Source organism: Oreochromis niloticus, linkage group LG5 (genome assembly GCF_001858045.2).
Source record: "Oreochromis niloticus isolate F11D_XX linkage group LG5, O_niloticus_UMD_NMBU, whole genome shotgun sequence".
Taxonomy (NCBI): domain Eukaryota; kingdom Metazoa; phylum Chordata; class Actinopteri; order Cichliformes; family Cichlidae; genus Oreochromis; species Oreochromis niloticus.
In genome coordinates this window covers 6,723,054-6,739,005 of record NC_031970.2, presented here as the reverse complement: position 1 = coordinate 6,739,005, position 15,952 = coordinate 6,723,054, and the positions used below count along the sequence as shown (strand labels likewise).

The 15,952-nt window shown below is 40.4% G+C and overlaps 2 protein-coding genes across 3 annotated transcripts; both read right to left on the bottom strand.

Moving 5' to 3' along the window:
* Positions 1-678: 678 nt before the first annotated feature.
* Positions 679-6,154, bottom strand: timm17a (translocase of inner mitochondrial membrane 17 homolog A (yeast)). 2 transcript variants are annotated; one of them, XM_003454291.4, is made up of 6 exons: positions 6,009-6,154; positions 3,920-4,019; positions 3,571-3,634; positions 3,086-3,214; positions 2,274-2,384; positions 679-1,559 (listed from the first exon to the last, which is right to left on the bottom strand). In XM_003454291.4, the coding sequence occupies exons 1-6, from the start codon at positions 6,032-6,034 to the stop codon at positions 1,483-1,485; spliced, it is 507 nt and encodes a 168-aa protein (XP_003454339.1). In that variant the 5' UTR covers positions 6,035-6,154; the 3' UTR covers positions 679-1,482. The 2 variants fall into 2 exon arrangements, with proteins under 2 accessions (XP_003454339.1, XP_019214881.1); XM_019359336.2 differs by lacking the exon at positions 6,009-6,154 and adding an exon at positions 4,749-4,886.
* An 867-nt stretch (positions 6,155-7,021) lies between these two features.
* On the bottom strand, positions 7,022-14,596 carry lmod1b (leiomodin 1b (smooth muscle)). Its single transcript, XM_005458826.4, has 4 exons — positions 14,335-14,596; positions 13,886-14,196; positions 11,170-12,867; positions 7,022-11,091 (listed from the first exon to the last, which is right to left on the bottom strand). Exons 2-4 carry the CDS (start codon positions 14,159-14,161, stop codon positions 11,065-11,067), a joined length of 2,001 nt encoding a protein of 666 aa, XP_005458883.1. The 5' UTR covers positions 14,162-14,196; positions 14,335-14,596; the 3' UTR covers positions 7,022-11,064.
* Positions 14,597-15,952: the final 1,356 nt, after the last annotated feature.

The following is a 15,952-nucleotide window of genomic DNA, read 5'->3' as shown; positions in this document are numbered from 1 at the left end:
TTAATATAAATATGCCCTACTCCCTTTAATGATTGAGCCAAAGTAGAGCTGACAGCTGACACAACAAATTAACAGTAAATAATCACCAACAAGTTCGGGGACTGATTAAGCATGTTTTCTGTGTCACTGTGTCAAAAAATGTATTCTGGCTTCCCAAAACTAAAAATTATGGTTGGGAAGGTTGCTCATGACGGGGATTTTACACAATTTCCTGATCATTCATAATTAAATATTTTTAGGGGAGGCTGCTGTTGCTTTCCTTATCTCTATTTATTGTTCTGGGATTTTATCAGCTTCAGAAGTAAAGTCTGAAACTGTGCCACGGGTACAGTTCTAAAAAATCAAATAGCCCACGTGCCGTGCGAGCTGCATAATTGTCCCCTTTAATGTCCAGTTTCTCATCCGGTGTCCACCTGTAAATTCACAGCACTGGCTCTAGAAGGGATAACTGGTGCATGACACGCACATGCAACAATGTGAGAGGAAAATGCTTCCTTATGTGTCCTTTGTAAATACATCTTTAAAGAGTCAGCTACACCAAGCTGGGCAGGCAAAGAGGGCAAAAGTGGGGGGTTTTTTGTTTTGTTTTGCAAGGAGTTCCCTCTAGTGGAGAAGCAAAATCCTGCTCTAGCTTGTAATCTATAGTCCCTAAATGTATTCATAAAGCTCCAAAAGACATACTTTACAACTTATTTCTTTAATGTACCAGAGTACAATCTGTCATACAGATTTAATACAGAATACATCAATCCCTTGCTTGAGTTCTCCATTAATATGAAATGTCTGCCTTAGTTTGTCATTAGCAGTCTTTTCCTCACTTGTGCTGAATGTAAAAACCACCATCACATAAAATAGAACAATCTGACACAACTCCTTACCATTGAAAAATAAATAAATGTAAAACAAACTAATATATTCCAGGAATGGCATCTGTGTGTCTGTGGTAAGATGTTTGCCTTCATAACTCTGAATAAAATCAAATAATAATAAAAAAAAAAAAAAAAAAAGGCCAACCAAGTGTTGCTGGCCAACCCAAGCATGACAAAAAAGGCAAATATAGATTAACATAACTGAAAGCTTTACTGTATGTACATATAATTAATTATGTTCCATGTATGACATATTTTTTGATAGATTCAACATCTCAGATTCTACCTAGATACATGCAGTCTATACTGTATGTAAACAAAATAGAAAAGCACATCTCATCCTCACAACAATTCTCAGCTGTCTGTATTTTACCACTGCTAGGTGAAACAGATGCACATGACAACCCTGACAATGGCAAAAGGCAGATGTGTACATGGCTCCTGCAAGAAGGAAAATGGTGACGTGTTTTGTCGTTCACTTCTCCGACAGTCCATAAAGTTGGGTGCACTTTCTACTGTTTGATGTGTGGTACTCTGCAGCGCCATTTCTTCTTTTTAACTTCAGCAAGGAATTCAAAAAAGGCCTAGAGGATAAAGAGGTGAGGACTTCCTCTCACTGATATTGTCTGTAGTCTCCAAAGGGAGAGGTGGGCATGGGAGCAGGGGCAGGTTCCTCTGCAAACTGGGGTCCTAAAGAGGAAAAAAACTCAGAGTGAGATCAGAGCCAAAAGTCTAAAAGAGCAAACTGATGAATCAAAAAGACTTCCCAAAGGTCCTCACTGACATATGACGACTGGGTGTTTTTTTCCAATTATTCAAAAACAGTCACAAATTAAAATAGTCAGTTTCTTCAGAAAGCTGACTCAGTCTTCAAATATTCGCATTTTGCCATAACTGTAGTATCATCACTGATAAACACTGTTTCAGAATAAGTTTTAAAGATGATCAAATTCAATATGATGATCAAGTTCTGTTTTGTCCCACAATACAAACACAAGCAGTAAAATTTTGAACATTTGCAGAAAAATCAGATGAGATTTATCACACATATTAGACCTGATGTTTATAATCCATGCTACTGTGTGCATGGTGACTGGATACTGTTTTCGGCAAAGCATGTGAGCAAGCTGGGGGTTGACTAACACTCCTAAAGTACAGTCAACAAAGATAAACATATCAGGCGCTGGGCAACAAGAGCTGAAGTCGCAGTACATTCAGTGTTTTTTTTCTTTGCCGCAGTCATGTCATCTTTCATCTAAGTATTCTTTCACGCCTGATGGCTTCTGGTGCTTAGGTAGACTTTTATGTACAGTAATTTATCACAATGGGTCCTCGTTACAGAAAACACTCTTCAGTCTCTTTCATTGAGTTTAATAAAAAAAAAATCACCTAAGTATAACTCACCAGTTGGAAACTGTGAAGAGGCAAACCTAGTAAGCAGGATTCCAGCGCCCTCTATCAATGCCAGCAGGATACCTCCCATGGCGGCAGAGCCAAACATGGCTACCGGTCCATCTATGGACAAACCAAAAGCATTAATTGACTAAAATCACATAAAACATTCATTTCTGCACTTAAAAGGTAAATTCAACAAGACTGAGATGATACTGTTTGTTAGAAAATGTTCCCACCGTCAATTTTTGTATCAGTTTTAATCCACTATTTTTGGATACAACTTATTATAATCCATTTCAATAAAAGGTATATAGCACAAGTGTTTTCATGCTACTTTCCGCTGCTCGCCATTCCTGACGCAACTCCACTGGAAATGGGAATCTTTTGCTTGTCGGGCGAATGTGTAAACCACTTCTGTCCATTCAATCTTTTGTTAAAGTTGTTCAGAATTACATGAGGACCCCACAGTCCCTGTACAAATATCTTCAAGTTTTTCTGCTCCAGTAAAGTAAGCAAAATGACCAGAAAGTGATGCAAAAACTAATCTATAAAGAGAAGTAGACCAAAATGAAAATATGCAGACCAGTTACAAGAATCAACAACTCCATTTCCTCATACTGACTGCAGGAAAGTCTAAACTGGATTTACTGGACCAGCTGTTGCAGGTTTTGTTTCTTTTTTAAGAACCTCCCACAAGAAGCCACTGAAGTAAAAAGCCTGAAAATCTCACACCCAGGAGGGGTTGTAATAAATGTGGACATGCATGTGAAAGCACATTTGCTGTTTGTATGAGGTATGCAAGTTTTCTGTTGGCTACTCACTTCTTGCAGCAAGAATAGCTCCTGTCATGGCCCCACTTGTTATTGAGTTCCATGGATCCTCCTTCCCTCGCACTTTTACTAAACCGCAGTCAATCATGGAGAAGAGGCCTCCCCATACTGCGAAGCTACCTGCAACACGCCAAAGAAAAGATTTGCATCAGCTGAAGTTATCAGTGAAGATACGCTTGTCACTTTGTTAAGCAATCACCCACGTCACATATTTACACAAGTGACTTCTACCACTAACACACTTCAACAGCAAATAAAGTATTAAAAATTCTGTACACAGATTATGCCTTCGGGCTCCAATAGCAGCTTATTTAATTAAAGGATAATTACTTTAATATACGGAGCTGAAATATTTCCCAAGATTAACTTGTCACCATCGGAACTGCAGACGATGTACAACATGCTGCTGACTACAGCCCATGCTCTTTACAAAGGAAGAGAAATGACCTTTGAAACAGTTCGGCAATTGTTCTTACCCCCGAGCTGTGGGGCTCTGGTCTTGATAGCAGTTAAGCTACCCCTCATTCTGTGGCTCATCCCCTACATAAAAAAGAGAGACAAAAAACATGCATCAGTGGAAATTCACTGTCAGGTCAGGATTTCTGAGACCAAAGATTTAGAATTTTCAGATTATGATTGATAACATAAGTTGAAAAGAAAATGGTGCGTCTTCGAAATTCAGGTTGGGTTAAAAAGAAAATTTCCTGTTTACAGGGACAGAAACACTGCTTCATCATCAAGTGTTTTTGAGTGTGACACCGACCCCAAGGACAGTACCTTGAATGTCAGCTTTGACTGAGACCAGAAAACAGTCCTTGAACTTACCGAGGGTGCATTTCTGAAGCCTTTCACTGCCTGAAATATTCCTCCTCCAATAGCTCCCATGGTGAAAGCTCCCCCACAGTCATCCACAATCCTCCAGGGGCTAAAAGCAGAACACAGACATTTTAGTTTGCTTAAGTTAATAATGTCATGACATTTGAGATCTCTCATTGCATGTTCATAACAATCTCTTAATGTTCCCTGTAAGTCTAAATTAATCCAAAGGTAAAGGAAGAAGAACTAGTTTATTACTGGTAATATGACAATAAGATATAGGTCATCTGAATATCAACATTCGTAAAATCTAACTATACACACACAGACTTGGCCTTTGAGAGGGAGACCGATGTAACAGTGAAGCTGTGAAGAGTAGTCAGATGAGTTTAAATACATCCAAAAGCAACCAACAGTGCACAAGAGAAGTGAAGAAGAGATTCGGCAGGGCGGTGGTGATGGAGACTAGTGTCAGGGCTGATTTATGACAGCAAGAGTGAAAGGGAAGGTTTACAAAAGAATAGTAGTGAGACCTGCCGAGATGTATGATGTGCAGACAGTGGCACTAACAAAAAGACAGGAGGCTGAGATGAAGATGTTAAGATTGGCAGTGAACTAAGAGACAATGGACAGGATTAGAAATGAGTATTATAGCGAAAGCTCAGTTTAAACAGAAACTAAGTTTGAGAGGCAAGGCTGAGATGGTCTGAACATGTGCTGTGGACGGTTAGTGTGTACATACATACATACATTATATATGTGTACACACACACACACACATTTGACCAAAAAAAAAAAAAAAAAAAAAAAAAAAAAAAAAGAGATGCTGAATACAGACCTGCCAGACATGAGCAAAAGCGGAAGCCCTCAGAGGGGCAACGTAGTGGAGGAGGGCATGCAGAGGGTTGGTGTGACAGAAAACGATGCTAGGGATAGGGCGAGATGGAGGCAGACGAAGAAAAACACAGACACGCACACAAACACACAGGGTCACTCTCTGTGTCCTATTTTAATGACAACCTCTGACCCAGTGTAAAACATGAAGCATTACGTTTCAACACAAGGTCTGAGCAGTGAGGATTATACTTCACATGACCGCATCTCAAATTTAAACAAACACACTGCACGTTTACTTTTCACACACGACTTTATTAGAACAGGTTTACATAGTTAGATGGTTGCATTCTATGTAATATGACTTCTGGTCAAAATCAGGAAAATGTAATCGTTTATGTATGTAAAACTGGATTCTCCATTTTAGTCATAGCCATTCGTTTATGTTAAACAGATGCATTACATCTTAAATCACGAAAAGAACATTTTGCAGTGATACTGAAGGACAGTAACCTTGTGTCCCGTGTTTTTGACCATTAGTATCCGATCTTAAATTGTTATTCAAAGCTGGCCAAAATAATAAAAACATAAGTGGGAGAAAAACAGCGAACCAGGCCAACCTTTAACTTTTAAAAAGTTTATTTAGTTCACGGTTGTTATAAATTAAACCTAAACCAAAATAAGCATACACGAGGGCAGCCACCGGGAAAAAGTGTATGTAATTGTAAAAACATTTATTTTAAATCCTCAGTGACGTTGTTAAAAGTTCATAAACTATTTGAACAGGACATGTCTCAAGCTAGCTGGCGTCATAAGGCTGCAGTCTAGATAGCGCACAAGTAGCTAATCCAGCTAGCTTACTTGTGCGCCAAAGCAAAATAATACTAAAACAACTACTCCAACTTTTCCCGAATGGCTACCAGTATGCGTTTACAATAGATGTTATATGCCTTTTTTAAGCACCGGTTTGTGGGGTCAGTAAATTTAAAGCAATGACATGTGGCAATAAAACCGACAAGGTCACAACGTGACTTAGCCGTCCCGACGCAGTGCTCGCTCAAACTACCTTCACTTGTGTATGCGAAGTTAGCATTTCTGCTAACGACAGCTAGCCGGCCGGTTTCGAGGTGTTTCGGTCGTGTCACGTGATATAAAATAAAAAACATTAAACACAACTAACATGGCATGTATTCAAAACGCAGCCCACTGCAGTACACGCTGAAACAGTGCGGAAAACGGGATTAATTTTAATTTTAGGACTCACCATGGCTCTCTGGCATACTCCTCCATTTTGTTCTTTGCTGTTCCGCCTGACGTAACGATTATCAAACACCTGACGTAACGACACTATAGAGACAACGTCATGTCTTAAAGGAACAGAGCATGCAGGGGTGAAGGACGAGCTTCAGGCTGCCGTCCTGAGAGTTTATTAAAGTTATTACAGCCTATTTCGTAAAGCTATCCATAGAAATACCAAAAAATCTTGTAAAGAATGGTGTAAAGTAAAAAAGCAGAACTGTTCAATCACTATAGACTTATATTATACTTGAGTATTTTTAATTCGATGCTGTTTTCTCTTTTTTAACTGATATTGAAGCATCTAGATATTTATTTTGTCTGTTTATTTTGTTTTTATTTTGTCTATATCTTTCTTTCTATTCTATTCTGAATCAGCTTTTACTTAAGTAAAATTTGCTTAAGCCGCTTCAGATCAACTCTGCTGAGAATCATTAAAGCGATGACTGGGACTTCCAGTCAATCAATCAGTCAATTAAAACAGATTATTATGGATTTTAAAATCTTATTTGGTTTTCATATGTACCTATTTTCAGTGATATCAACTTTGATAGCAGGAAATGAACTAGGCATATAATTCTTTTCTTTCTCTCTTTTTTGCTATATTTTTCAAGTAACCTGTATTTGACAACAGTATAATAAAACTCAAAATTCAGTTTTTTTGTGTGCCACGCCAATGTTTTTAGTCCCCCCTGCCCCCATTGGCCAGCTTTTTAATTATCAAATAAGGGATACTCTGGCTTACCAGAAGCAAAGTGCACAACCAACTGGGTATAGTGTAAATATGCACTGTATGTGACATTGCAGGTAACGGTCTATATACGTGACATTTAAAGTGGAATAAGGGACAAACTAATTTTGCTTATTATACAGGATGTCCCGACTAAAACGGGACAGATGGCAACCCTACCCCCATATGGTCACCCCTATGAAAAAAATCTGTAGACGCCCCTGAAAACAGGTTCCTCAAAGGCAGGCAGATGTAACTAAAAACATAGCTTTTATTAAAGGTTGTTGCTGAAATCCAGAAATGCAAAAGTCAATGAGAAGACGCAAACTGAATCTAACAGCAGACAGGGAAAACATACAACATGACCATGGAATTCAAAATGCAAAGTTCAATGGAGTCAGGACTAGTTATACACATGGAAGGTAATCAGGGGAATCAGAAACATGAGTGTAATGAGACACTGTCCAACCAAATCAAGAAACAGGAAGTTAAACTAATTGCAAGAGACGAGATACAAAAGACTACCAAAATAAAAGAGGAATGAATAACTGAAATACTGAGTCAACCTAAGAACGCACTGAAGGGACTAAATAACTCAGTGGATACAGACTGTGATACTTAAACATAACAGGAACAGAAAGTGCAGCATAACAACACAAAACCTACACAATTAGAAACAATAAACCAGAGCACATAAAAATAAAAATAAACCCCACCTGGCTGCTGCCATCATTAATGGTGTAATAATTCACAGTTTGTTGTGAACAATTCAGTGGGGTATGAATCTTATTATAGATGTATTAAGCAATCCTTTGTAAGCAACACAAAATAAAGCTGTAAAATAATAAAAGGCAAAGATGGCACATTGTACTTGAGATGTTTGCTGATTCACATCGATAAGCAACATGAAGCAAATTAAAGGACAGCCAGACATGTATATGAGAGTTTTGACATTTCTATCAACAGAAGCAACGTCACACTGATCGCATAAAGCCTTATTTACAGCAACAAAGCTTAAAAAACAGGTAGAAAAACAATAGAACACCCCGTAATAAAATCTTTTTTTTTTTACATGTTCTGCAACACAAATAGAAATCTTCATAGCAAAATAACCACACTCTGCTGTGCTCCTAGTGTTTTCTTAGTAATAGCAATGCAATGTACTTAGAGGCCTTCTGATGGCACTGAAAACCAGTAATCTCAACATTTCATTCCTTCTCCTCTTTTTCTTCCTTCTGAGACTATTGGTCAGAGTAGCAGCTACAGCTAAAAGACAGAAGGCTGGCTCGCTGCCCATTATTAGGAACGAGAAAGGAATGACTTACAGAGCAAGCCCTCATTGAGAAATGACCAAATATAGGCATTTTGTGGATGCAGAGACTGAGGCAAGGCTGCAGAGAGATAAACTGGCCTGCTGCTGCTGCTCTCTTTTTTCTCTGGATGATGGCTACCTTTCCAGCTGGTGGGTGGACACTAGACAGCTCCCAATGTTTCCACGTAGCTTTAAACACATTATGTAAAGAGCAACAGATAGAAGAAAAGTTCTTCGTGGTCCACTGCAGAAGCACAGATATACATGCTACGAAAACATCCGCTAGTTGATATAATGTTTTTTGTCTGGTAAAGGTTCTGCCTTGTAGTTTTTTTTAAATTAATCCATCAAGAAATGCAGATACATAATAAATTTAAAAAATCTGAATCCATGGTTATTTCAGTAGTTAAACTATGAGACACGAGAGGCCTCCTGCTTTCCTGGAAAGGTATTTTTTAGCATATGGACACCGCAAGTTTCCACCTTACCCTAAGTAAGTTATTGGACCCCAGCTAGCCACAAAAATCATAGTGATGTCGTAAAATCCTGATGTGAGTACAAGCCATTGCATTTTTGAATGTATATACAGCTGTGGTCAGAAGCTTCCATACACTCATCATAGGCATGAATGTGATGACCATTTGGGGCTCATAAGGATTTCTTCGAGCTGCTCCTTTTCCAGGGTGGAAGCATCGTACAGCATACGTCTTTATTTACTTTAAAATGCAAGAATTGTGTTTGAATTTATTTGTAATTTTTTCTAATCCACACAGGGTCAAAATTATACACACAGGCCAAAAACAGACACAGACTAAAACCTTTTAATAAGTGCTGCTGAAGGTTTTAAAGTGTCTTTTAACTCGACAAGGCCGAGGTCTATTTGCTTCTTGCCAATGATCATGAGAGATTACGATTGGTAGTTCCTCTTTGTCTCCATAAAAAGCATCTGTTTGACAGCAACCACTGAATTCCCCAATACTCTGAATAATGGGAAAGTCCAACGAACTCAATGAAGTTCAGGAGAATTGTAGATTTATACAAGTTGGGAACGTTTCATGGAACCATTTCTAAACATGCCATCACCATTGACTGAGAGGGTCCCTGATCCAAAATCTACACCTTAAACCACAACTGAAATTTGCTGCTGACCCCATGGACAAACCAAATGCCTTCTGGAGAAAAGTTTTATGGTCAGACAAGACAAAGATTGAACTATTGTGGTACACTGACGAGAGTTATATTTTAAAGAGTAGAGGTGACCCTTTCAAACCAAAGACATCTGTACCAACTGTGAAGCATGGTGGCAGTGGTACTGGTACATTGCACAAAGTGGATGGACAAATGAAGAAGGAGGACTATCTCCAATTTCCTGAATTTCACCTCAAATTAGGAGCCAAAAAGCTGAAACTTGGACAAAGTAGGTTCTTTTAACAAGGCAATACTTCTAAACAGACAGAAAAACAAATAAAAGGCCAAACCTCAATCCTTTTGAAAATTGTGGGCAATGTTTAAAAGGCAGGTCTGTGCCAGGAAACCAACCAATTTAAATAAAATCTACCAATTCTACCAGTATTAGTCAAATATCCAGCTGGAAGCTTGCTGATGACTACCAAATGTGTTAAGGGACATTTAACCAAGTATTATTGAGGTATAAGTATATATTTGAGGCTCTATGTATAATTTTGACCCCGTGCAGACTTTGGAAAAATTAAAACTTGTGTACCCAGTTCTTATTTTTCAAAGAAATTAAAGCTGTGTGCTGTACAATCATTGCAATATGGATAAAGAACAGTTCGAAGAAATCATTAAAAGCCTGAAACATGCCCATGATCAGTGATGTAAACGTCTGAGCACATCTATATTCATACAAATATAATCATATGCACATATATATAGAATTAATGACATTATCATATACATAATTTGATTTATTGTAGCTAAAAATTATAATATAATAACAGATTATTAAAACATTCCAATCACTTCTATCAGGCAGGTATCATTAAACTTGCAAACATAGCAGAATCTTTTATTGAAAACATACAGGCTCTGTAAGAAAAACGTGTAATAATGTATGTGCTTCATTACAACACTCGGGTTTTTGCTAATCACATTAAATTTCCTTTAGAACTGATATTCACTTTTAAATAGCACATTAACCAACAGTAGTGTTGATTTAATGGTGTTTCTGACATTTTGATGTAAAACCCAGGCTAGAATGATTCTGCACAAAACACAACATCAGACGCTGAAACTTATCTTCCTGCACTTCCTGATAAAATGCATGATGTAATTATTTCCGTGCTAAGACTCATTCGTTATGTCCCAGGACTCCACTGGGCTGCTTTCCAAACCTGCCTGAGATGTCTTGAGATTTGAGACACACAATCAAAGACCACCTTGACCTTTTTGTTTTCTCCACCCACCCAGATTTTCTTAAGTCAGGCCGCCATGTTTGTTAATTCCCTGATATTCCCAGTTTGACTTACAGATTTACAGCTAATAAGGTGGATTCCCTCTCCACAAATAAATAACTTTTCAAATTAATCTCAATTACATACTTTTGAGTATTAGTTTTATAGAGTTGTTTGAATCTCTTATTAAGCTCATCACACACTCCCCCACACATTCAGATGCATATACACGCCAACATGTTATATGATCGGCCTCATATTATCTAGTGCAAATAACCAGCCAAGCGTCAGTATGAATGGAAGACAAACAGCCTCAAACCCATGGCACTCTCTGCAGAGAGCCCTTCATCACTCATTCTCCACAGAGTCTTTTTGGTCCAGTGTTGTTGGGAGAACTCATAGTGAGGGCTGTTCGTCCAATCGTCTCATGTTTCACTGTCTTCATCTGCCCCACTGCACTTTAACCAGCCAGGGGAATTTATAAAGTTTATCCCCTAGAAACCCTCTGGTGAGATGTCTGTTCTCCCTCGCTCTTCTTCTTCTTCACTTTATATTCCAGCAGGAAATATCACTGCAGCCACTTTGGCACCGGCACCTGTGAGAAAAATAAAACATTAGTGAATCCAAACACAGCATCGGTGAGCTAACCTCTTCGTCAACCCTTCTGATGTACCTTCTTCAGCTGTTTTATATTGGTTCCTCTGATAGAGGCAAGCAGTTGGTCCCTTGAGTTCTTCGTACCACCTGGGCGGTTTGCATCCACCATAGGAGGTGGAGGAGGTGGTGGTCCACCCCCAGGAGGAGGCGGAGGTGGTGGTGGAGCCGGACCTCCAGCTCCTTTTCTTGGAGTGAGCTTTGGCGAAGGCACAGGTGAAGGGATGGGTGAAGGTTTAGGCGAAGCTTTGGGAGAACTCCTCAGAGATCCTCCACCTCCGCTCTTGGGCACCTCAAGTGTTCCCTTCTTCTCCCCATTGGCCTGGGCCTGCTTCTGCTCCTGCAGGCGCTTCTGCCTCTGCCTGTCCATGTTCCGACTCAGTATGTTTGTCGTGGTCATTCTGGGTCCTGCTAACTCAAAGTGATAGCCCAGCTTGAGCAGGGTGGTGTTGTCTTTCAGGATCTTGACCATCTCCATCTCGGTCTTCCCTCCGCAGATGTGCCGCTGGTTCTGAAAGCGCAGCTCGGTCAGCGTGGAGTTGTGCTGCAGCGCCTGGATGAGAGACAGGATGCCCTTCCCGGTGAGATGGTTGGAGTCGAGGTTGATGCTGGTGATAGTCTTGTTGCTGCGGATCGTGCCGGCAATGGCATAAGCGACATGGTCGTCCGCACGGCAGTTAGCGAGAGCGAACGTCTTGACGTGGGTGTTGTTGTGCAAAGCTTCTGCGAACTCGATGAGCGTTTTCGTCTTGATGACCTCTGAGTTGTTGACGTTGAGCTCAGTGAGGGAGGGGTCGTTGCTTCGCACCTGCTGCATGAGCTCATCAAACATGCTCGAGTCTTCGTCTTCCTCCTCTGCCTCCTTCGCCTTGCTGTTAGGGCTGTTTTTGGAAGCACAGTTAGCAAGTTTCCCACTATCCTCAGCTTTCTTAACCTTACCGTCCTCTCTTTGCGCCTTCTCCTCTGGTTTCCGCTCAGCATTAAACTTCTCTTTCACGTGGTCACTGTGGTTAACCAACTCTTCTCTGTCTGTTCTTTTCTCCATCTTGTCACGTTTCACCTCGTCTTTCTCAGAAGGTTGTCGTTCGAGTTTGACATCAGGTTTGTTTTTGTCTTCAGATTTCTTCTCCTCTGCTTTAGCCTTCTTCTCTTCAGGTTTACACTCTTGAAGCTGGCTCTCTGATGCCTTGCTCTGCTTCTCCACCATTTTAGAGACAAGCCCGTGTGTCTTGATACTGTCCGTTTTTCTCTCCTTTTCCTTGCCCACATCTTTCTCGCTTTTTTCTCGTAGCTTTGAGATAATGTCTTTGGTTTTGCTGTCATCTCGTCTCCTGCAGTCTTCCCTCCTTTCTTTCTCTTTGCTCTCATCCTTTTTCTCCTGTAACTTTGAGATCATGTCCTGTGTTTTGCTGCCTGTGCTCACTCTGTTTTCTCTTCTGTCTCTCAGCCTGTTGTCCTCATATTTCTCTTTGTCACGGGCCTCCTCTTTCGTGTCGCTCTCTCTGCTATCCAGCTTCCTGTTTCGACTTGAACGCCAGCTCCCGTCTTCTTTTGAACTTTCAGGACCTTTGCTGTTTCTGTCCTCCGCCTTGATATCTCTTTCATTTGAGACACTAGCTTGTCTTTGCATTCCCACTTTCATATCGTCATTTCCCTCCTGGCTGAGACCCATCTTCCTCAGGTACTCCTGCTTCCGGCTCTCTTTCTTCGGCTCTCCCTGCAGGAAGATGAGGAGTGTGATAAGGAAATGTTTCCTCATCAGTATGACAAAACAAAAAATTACATGGGTCATTTAACGTCTGTGAAAAGCAGCATGTCAAAAAATGCGGCACTCTAAACACAATAAATCACAGCAGAGTCTCAATTTATTAGCTACAGAGCACAGAAAAAGTAGTAGCACAGACTTACAGCAAATATTGCATGACATGTAAAGTATGACAAGACATCTGATCGTGCAGATGTGCTGTCTTTTATTGTACAACAGCGTCTCACAATAGGGCATGTGTGTTTACAGTCAGCAAAAGGACACAATCCATTTTTTTAGCACAGGGATACATCTGCAGTGAGGAGCTTGCTAAGTGTTTGATTTGTGAGCCTCCATCTGTTTTGCTGTGTGAGGCCGTGGCCCTGGCAGATGCATCCTTAAAAGGCAGTGAGCATAGGAGCAATCAACCAAGGAATTCCACCAGGCCGGGATTAAGAAGCTCCGCAGAGCCGCTGCTCCAACCACTTAAGTGTCTCTCTTTTAAGCACACAAACTGATTGAAATCATGCTCCCTCACAGACAAACTACTAGCAATAAAATTTGTGTAGCATCTCCAGTGAATTACACAAATGCCTTTTGGAGAAGATACTTGTGCTTTGCTTGCTTGGGAGATGATGATTAAGGGTAAGGAGTGGATGTAGGCAGGTCATAGATGGGGACTCACTGCTTTTCCTGGCACAGGAGTCAACTCTGGGGACTACTATTTTTAAGCTGATGGGACTCGGGGTGTGTGAGGTCCAGTTGCTTCAAGTGAAATGAAAAATAGACATGAAAGCTATCCAGGGGGCTGTGGGTATTATGCAATGCTGTAACATATCAGTCAGTTTGATTTCATAGCTCCTTTTAAATCTGGTTATGTCTCAAAACTGGCAAAGGGAAGTCAAATATAAACATATGAAGAGAGAGATGACGATCATACTTCATCTTAAAACACTCATGAGTCAAAGCCAAAGCATATTTCCTCACAAACCTCAAGTGATGATTCCCTCTGGCTGAGCCTCCCTTTGGTGTCTCTCTGTTTCGTCGTTGCATCCCGGACATTGTTGCTCATAAGTGGCTGCGCAGGTTGGCTCTCCCCTGGAATGATGAGCCCATCCTCGGGGTTAACATCTGGCACCTTCATCATGTCCATCTTCAGCTCTTCTATTTCCTCGGGGGAGAGGGTGGACAGCAGGTTGTCCAGGTCTGGGTCCTCGCTGACCTGGCGACCTATACGGGTCAGGCCTTTCATCTTTCGTCTGGACATCTTGTCCTTACCTTTGTTTTTGGGTTTGTCCTGGTCTGGAGAGGATACACGGAGTTTGTTTCTTTAAAGGTGCTGATGCTGCTAGCACAAGTAAATCCCTCGATTTAAATTCAAATTATAAGCTGACTATTCCTATGTGTTGATGTCCTGCTGTTGTGTCGTGTCCCACTCACCAAAAAGCCACCAGAGGCATCAATCCTGGTGCAAAGAGGCTGGTCTCAGAGTCTTGCAGCGAGGGTTACAAGTGACGAACTGTGAGAGGTTCGCATCATCAAAGTGGACTGTGAGGCTGGGACATTCTTCGAAATCCTGTGAAAGTGCATGTCCATATTTAGTTCAGGGTACACACTCCTTTAAAGGTAATGGGAAGGGCTGAAGTTTACAGAGATGCCAGAGCAGGCTTACACAGACTTCCTATTACACAATCTGTATTTATATTGGAGCCCAGTTCAGTGATGTTTATACAGTCCCTCGCAAATAAAAACCTTTTATAAGAGCTCGCTTTTAAACCAGTGGGGATTACTACTCTATTGTAGTCACACAGTCAATAACGTTTTGCTGTAATACAAAGGCCAGTGTATAGTTAATAAAATATTGTATGGAATAAAAATAAATACAAATATAATTAATATATATGTTTAAAATATGCATACTGTATTTATGATACTAAATATTCCCATTATAGATTAAATATTTATTTAATTATTTAATACAAAGATGTGATACTGTATTAGTGTTTCACTGTATATTTACTATACTTAATTTGAGCTTTTTTACTTTTTAAAGACACTTTATGGTATTGTGCACTCGACAGACAATTCATTAGGCACAGCTTGCTCATCCTTTTGTCTATAGAACTGCTTTGATTCAAGAAAGTGCTGGAAACATGCCTCTGAGATTTTGGTCCATATTGACGTGAAGGCATCACACAGCTGCTGCAGATCTCTTGGTTGCACATCCATGATGTGAATCTTTTGTTACACTGCATCCCAAGAGTGCTTTATTGAACTGAGATCTGGTGACTGTGGAGGCCATTTGAGTACAATGGACTCACTGTCAAGATCATGACACCAGTTTGAGATGAGACTTTTTCACATGGTGCATTATCCTGCTGGAAGTGGCCATCAGAAGACAAGTACACTGTTATCATAAAGGGATGAATGTGGTCAGTAACAATACTCGGGTAAGCCGTGGTGTTTAAAAGACACAAAGTTGGTACAAAGGGGTCCAAAATGTGCCAAGAAATTACCCCCTAACACTACTACACCACGGCCAGGGTGAACTGCCGATGCAGGGCAGGGTGGATCCATTCTTTGATGATGTTTTTACCAAATTCTGACCGACCATCTGAATCTGACAACAGAAATCAAGGCACATTTTTCTAATATTCTACAAATTTGAGTTACTGTCGCCTTCCTATCACCCTGACGTAGTCTGGTCATTCTCTGACCTCTGGCATCGACCAGAGATTTTCACCCCAGAGAACTGCTGCTCACTGGATATTTTCTCTTTTTTGGACCACTCTCTGTAAACAGTAGAGATGGTTGTGTGGGAAAATCTCAGCTGGTCAGCATTTTCTGAACTACTCATACCAGCCCGTCTGGCACCAACATCCGTGCCACATTCAAAGTTACTTAAATCCCTTTTCTTCCTCATTCTGATGCTTAATTTGAACCTCAGCAGGTCGTCTTGATCATGTCTACTTTACTTCAGCTTATTTTGTTTTACTTTGTATTAACTAAGTCATATCTTAAAAACTTCAAAAACAAAGTTATGTGAAAAAAAGTCATT

Excerpts from the sequence above, each read along its gene's own strand:
- timm17a (XM_003454291.4), bottom strand. The coding sequence starts at position 6,034 with ATGGAGGAGTATGCCAGAGAGCCATG. Across the intron at positions 2,385-3,085 it reads AGCTATTCTTGCTGCAAGAA|ATGGACCGGTAGCCATGTTT; the intron begins GTGAGTAGCCAA and ends GTTTGTCCATAG. Across the intron at positions 1,560-2,273 it reads CTCTTCACAGTTTCCAACTG|GACCCCAGTTTGCAGAGGAA; the intron begins GTGAGTTATACT and ends TTTCCTCTTTAG.
- lmod1b (XM_005458826.4), bottom strand. The coding sequence starts at position 14,161 with ATGTCCAGACGAAAGATGAAAGGCCTGACCCGTATAGGTCGCCAGGTC. Across the intron at positions 12,868-13,885 it reads AGAGGGAATCATCACTTGAG|GGAGAGCCGAAGAAAGAGAG; the intron begins GTTTGTGAGGAA and ends ATCTTCCTGCAG. Across the intron at positions 11,092-11,169 it reads ATATAAAACAGCTGAAGAAG|GTGCCGGTGCCAAAGTGGCT; the intron begins GTACATCAGAAG and ends TTTTTCTCACAG.